General features: G+C 42.4%; 1 protein-coding gene across 1 annotated transcript; it reads right to left on the reverse strand.

Moving 5' to 3' along the window:
- Window positions 1-3467: 3467 nt before the first annotated feature.
- slc10a3 (solute carrier family 10 member 3) lies at window positions 3468-5792 on the reverse strand. Its single transcript, XM_010884101.4, has one exon. It carries the CDS (start codon window positions 5326-5328, stop codon window positions 3925-3927), a length of 1404 nt encoding a protein of 467 aa, XP_010882403.1. The 5' UTR covers window positions 5329-5792; the 3' UTR covers window positions 3468-3924.
- Window positions 5793-6000: the final 208 nt, after the last annotated feature.

A 6000-nucleotide genomic window follows, 5' to 3' on the forward strand; every position in this document is an offset into this window, starting at 1 on the left:
GGAAAACTAAAAACAACCCTGAGAATTACTGGGGAGTTGGAACTAGGAATCATTTTATGCGCAATTGCTTTGAATTATTTTGTAGTCATTTTTACTACAGAGTAAAGGGTGTTTGTGACTGGGTGTCGCCATTAAAACCGCCATTGTAACGACAGCTGCTGCGTCATTGAATGGGCAGAAGGCTTTGCGAACAAGATTTTACATTTTAAACACGTATCTTATCTATTAATGTATTTATCAATCTTTCTGTATTAACCAACCTTCAGTGCCTATAGAAGGTCTACACCCACCATGACTTTTTTAAACAATGTATATTATATAGTGTATAGTGAATTAAATCATTTAAAATTAGAATTCCCCTTCATCTAACTGCACAATATACTCAACCCTTTTAAGGGGAATGTATGTATTATTGATCAATTCAATTATACATTAAAAAAAATATATGAAATATCATATTTTGATAATGTCTACCCTCCAGAGTAAATAATTGTTAGAAGAAACTTGGACAATATTTACAGAGTCTGTTGGGATAATTCTTTACCCACTTCACACATCTAGATTAAGCTATATTTTACCATCTATAACAACAATGTTCAAGCTCTGTCAAGTTCCTTGAGGGGCACTGATGGACATCAATCTTCAAATCATACCACCAGTTTTTGATGGATTTCAATCTAGCGTTGTCTGGGCCACTCAAGGACATTGACCTTTTTATCAACTCGCTGAATGTTGACTCTCTGAATGTTGAACTTTAATCCCAGTTTCAGTTTTCCTCAAGGACATTTTTGTATATTGCTCCTTTCATATTCCCTTCTATCCCATTCCATTGCCCTATCACTAATAATGAATGAGTAACATCCCCACAACATGATGCAGTCACTACCATGCTTTACAGTAAGGATGATGTCCCATGTTTGGTCTACTCCAAACATAATACTTTGTATTTAGGCCATACAGACAAATTTGCAAAGTGCTTTGAATATTGTTCTCCCATGCACACTTTGACCAGGCTTGGCCATAAAAACTTGCCTTTGTTTTCTTGGTAGCGTCTCTGATCAGTCCCCTACTTAATCTATTCCTGTTAGGTAGGGTCATGCTAAACTGTCTCAGCTTGTGCAACTTTTAAGGCTGTTGTAAATTGGTTGCGCCATCTGCTGCACATTTTTCTGTGCACAAGTTGCAAGCTTACAGGATCAATCTCTGCAGACTGGACAGAGGACAAACAGATCAATGCATATCACGGTTGCAAGGTATTCATTTCACTGACAAGTCTGGGACCCAGGTGTTTATGAACATGATCGATGTATTGAAAGTAAATGGCACCTGCTACTCCATTAGAGCTACAAACTGGTTTGTTGAAAATGTCTGCACCAGCAATAATGAGGTACTTTTTTGTAGTAATCTAATAAGACAAATTGTTTATTGTAAACAGGTTGAGTATCTGCTGACAACACCAATGCTGCTAAATCAACTGAAGGCAGTTTCAGTATATTTATTACTATTAGCCCATTATTGGACCACACAATATCATGCATTCCTGGTTCATAATTGTAATAATAGTTGGTTTTGTTTTTAGAAGAGGGGCACAGGTGAAAGTACAGTGTGCCAATTGAATGCCATGTGTGGTTCCAGTGAAATGCCCTGCTGGAGATACATGCATGAATAAGAATACTTTGGAGGATTTCCTGGGAATTCCATCCATATGTTCCTGGACACCCCGGCATTGCTACAGGAAACCTGCTCCTGCGAGGTGAACTCATTAAAATGTAATCCCATCTGTCGCATTAATTTTTAAGTATTTTTTCTCCTATTGTGATACTTAACCGCAGCACAGGAAAGTGTCATATTTCAGCTATCTGTAAGTGTCAGTAAATTACTTGTCAACTTGTAAAGTATAGCAGACACTAATACCTGACAAATGATCTGATCTGTTGCTCAAGCAGACATGACAATGCGTGCATAAACAGAAGCTACTTTCCCTTGTTTCTAAAACAATAAACAGGCCCTGTTACTTCAGGCAGTTCCTCAAACAACATCATACAAAGAGGTTCTTTGCTTACAGGTTGAATTGTATTCTATACAAACCACATAAATCATATTGAAACTTCACGGCAACGTGTTGTGAAAAAGAAAAATATCACACCATGTGAGTATATTATGTGTATCTGTGAAATAGCATAAGAGCAAGCTGAAAACTGTGGTTATTATTAAAGGTCAAATTACCATTGAAGTTAGGCTGAGCAGCTTTGTAACGTTCATTGAAATTACAGACAGTGGGTGCATAGCAAATCCTGAAGAACCCCATATCTAGAGATAAGTCTAACAGCACATATCAAATGAGTAACATGTTGTGGATCTGATAGCCATTCACTGTACATGCAAGGTTTAAGATGTTTCACAGGAGAATCCAGTGTGGTTAGCACTGTTGTGCTGTATTCTTCACTTTGGCCTCAGTGTGTTAAAATTGCCTGTTTGCAGTGTGTTCTAAGGTTTTTGTCATTTTGTGATGGAAAACAGAAAATGAATTTGCCACATATTACATGTTCCCTGTCAACGAGGGATTATTGTGGGGGGTACCCTTTGGGGTTTCAGGCTGGGTGTTTTTATAAAAGCACTTTGTGACAACTGCTGATGTAAAAAGGGCTTTATAAATACATTTGATTGGTTAAAAGCAACTTGTAAATACACCCCTAAACGTGTTGCTTTGGTAAGGTGTCACTTATTTTTGGGATAGTTAAGTCATACCACAGGTAAAGATGGTAAAGATTTTTTTTTACAGGAAGACAATGAAATTCACACAGCAGTTGAAGTACGTCAATATTGACAAAACCCCTTTTAGCTGAAGAGAATTGTGCTACACTCCAGATGGCCACTTACACCATGGGCTATAAACACACTCCTGTGCGGTCTTCTAATACAAACGCACACAAAAACATGAAATATGTGTAAACAGGAAAAGCATTCTCATACAAAAATGCCCTTTAGAAAACATTCCCTATGCTCAGGTGTCCACTTATTTTTAGCTAGACAACTATTTCATAGGCAGCTATAAAGAAGGTATATGTGGACAATCACCTGCCAAAATTCCCTTTATAAAATGCTCTCACACATTAAACAATTTATATCCCGTAAACTACGGCCTCTATTTCAGAAATGAAAACGTTGATAACAGTTGGACCTTGGCCCTCTTTACAAAGCTACTTAACACAATGCTGGATTCATGAAGATTTTGACACAAACGCAAATACCACAAATGCCAACAGACATCCAAATGTCCTCACATTGGCACACATGAAGACACCTATGTTAATCAGTTCACAAATATTATGCAAATGCTAATGATTTCACAGAAACACCCTCAGACACAAGAGTGGAATGTATATTGCTAAGCTGCACCATCAATAGCCCAGTATGGCTCAGTGTGTATTTTAAACTCAGACATCCACAAATGACAAACTCAAGGCCTCTTTTATGAATGATTTTATTTTTTGTCACCTCTTTATATCAAATACATCAATACTTTGATAACCACCTTTGAATCCAGAAAAAAAACTAATCAGTAGCAGTACCTTTCAAAAGACCATACATTTTCCATCCACCCAGAAGTCTTCCCTTTCCTAAGACACATAGACCTCTTGTAAACATGATACAAATCAATCATTTAAATTACAAAAAAATCTGATAGAAAAATAACTTTTATAGGTATTTCTGGTATTTACATAAACAACTCTTAGTACAATCTTATTTAAAAAGGACATAAACCAAAAAAGGAAGGTAAGCAGGAAAAGGCCTTTGGTTTCAATAAAACTAAAATGTCAATCCACTGTCCCGGGTACACAGCGTCCATGTCATTGATTGTAAGATGTGCAGTCCGGTCTGTAGGACCGCCGCTGGTTCGGCTCAAAAGAAACATCTCCGATATCAGGTGTCAGTCTGGGTGGCGGGGGCGCACAGCTTGTGGTAGGCGAATTGGCCCATTACCATGAGCAGCATCTCAGAGGTGCTGCTGAGCGCCACTATGAACGGTGCTTGGGACGCAAAGTCAGCTTCCACACGCCGGAACGACAGCTGCATTACCGCCAGGGCCAGGAGGCTGTTCTGCACCCCGATTTCAATACTGACAGTCTTTCTCTGTGGCACCGCCAGTCCCGCCAGCGTCCCCATCCCGAACCCCAGCAGCAGCCCGAACAGGGGTACCGTCACTCCCGCAACTACTATCTGAGGTCTCACATGAGCCAGGATGGACGCTCCCATTTGGTAGGCCATGAAGATGCCCCCCACAATGAGCACAAAGCTGAAGGGCCTGATGAGGGCCAGCAGCACGCGGGTCAACTTGGGCAGGCGTAGTTTCACCAGCATGCCCAGGGAGATGGGGATGGCAATGAACAGGAGCGTTCCCAGGATCTTCACAAAGGGCACGTGAAGGGCAGCATGGACGCCCAGCAGCCTGCCGTACAGAGCAGAGGACAGTGGCATGGCTGCTGCGGCTACCACCGTGGACACCAGGGTCATGGAGATGGCCAGAGTAACATCTCCACCCAGTAGCAAGCTGTAGAGGTAACCACCACCACCACCCGGAGCTGAGCATGTGATGACCAGGCCTAGAGAGAGAGCTTTGGGCAGGGAGCTTAGCCAGGACAGGCCATAGGCATACAGCGGCATGACCAGGAACTGCCCTGCAACCCCCAAAAGGAGGGGCACAGGCTTTCGCAGGAGTCCCTTTAGCACATCTATCTCTACCTTGCACCCGAATGCACACTTGTTGATGAAGATGAGTGGCAACAGGGCAAACAGGACCGGGTTCTCTGAGAAGTGGGACAGTCCGCCCGACTGCATGAGCTGTGTGGCTGGGTCGTCACTGCCAGGCGCCACCCTTATGGAGTAGTCTGTCCTTTCCTCAATTACGACTGGAACAGAATCCTGGTCCAAGTCCAAGAGCTGGATGAGCAGCTGTGCCCGACCAGGCAACCCAGACCGTATGCTTATAACATAACTCTTCACAGGCCCCGCATGCCCACTGTCACTAACATTCAAGATGGAAAGTACCTCAGGGTCCAGGGAGCGTACGTTAACCGTCTGCTTCCAGTTTTCGCGGCCCTTCCAACTCGTAGAGCTCTTGTATTGACTAGAGATTACAATCACGCCCTTCGTGTTTTCGGGGAACTCAAATTCATGGTAGGTCCCGTCCCCGATTCTTATATACCTTCTGCTGCTGTCCGCCGTCACGTTAGTGTAGTTGTTATCTGTCAGGGACCTGCCCGCCGTCGTAGGATCTGCTTCCCCAGTTATAAAGAAAAGAAAACATAAAGCAAATAGCGTCCTCATCGTTTTGACGGACAGGGGGCAGAGGGGCGCCGCAAACACAAGCCTCTCCCCAGTTTGCAACCTTCCTGTCTTAAACCGTCACTCTTACCAGAATGCGATGTAACTTCTCATTTTCCCTTATACAAGTTCAACGTAGACAGCGGGTTCTACATTCTGCCTGGTACCCATTAGCTTACAAACCCGTGTTGCTTCTTTGTACCGGAACTTAAAAATCACCCCGCCCCGTACGACGATACTGCAATTCCGAGCTAAAATGAACCGTCATATTTGTATTGATTTTTGACAATTTTCGAAACAAAAAAAAACGACTCTGAATCTCTTCGCGTTCCGGGTCTTATTGTTTCTGCTTAATGGCAACTGTCCGTCACCACCGCGGTTTGCTGCTCCCTTTCTCTCACTAAGCCCTCCTCTTTTAATCCAATCAGAGGCAGCGCAGCGCCCAACGTTAACTCTCCAGGTCCCTTACCAAATAAGCACCAGCATCACATGACAAAAATATAATAGCGGGGTGTTCTTTCTTCCGTGTGGTTTCAACATCCAAGAGGAAACTCCGTTTATTTCGGTTTATAGCCATGGGGGAGGAGAACCCACTGGAAAATGCTGTGGTCATGTTATGTTTACTAAACCAAAATGGTAGCCTTATAAATACAAAATAATGTTAAATTAAAAAAC

The sequence above is a fragment of the Esox lucius genome, chromosome 19, assembly GCF_011004845.1.
Source record: "Esox lucius isolate fEsoLuc1 chromosome 19, fEsoLuc1.pri, whole genome shotgun sequence".
In the NCBI taxonomy this organism is placed as follows: Eukaryota; Metazoa; Chordata; class Actinopteri; order Esociformes; family Esocidae; genus Esox; species Esox lucius.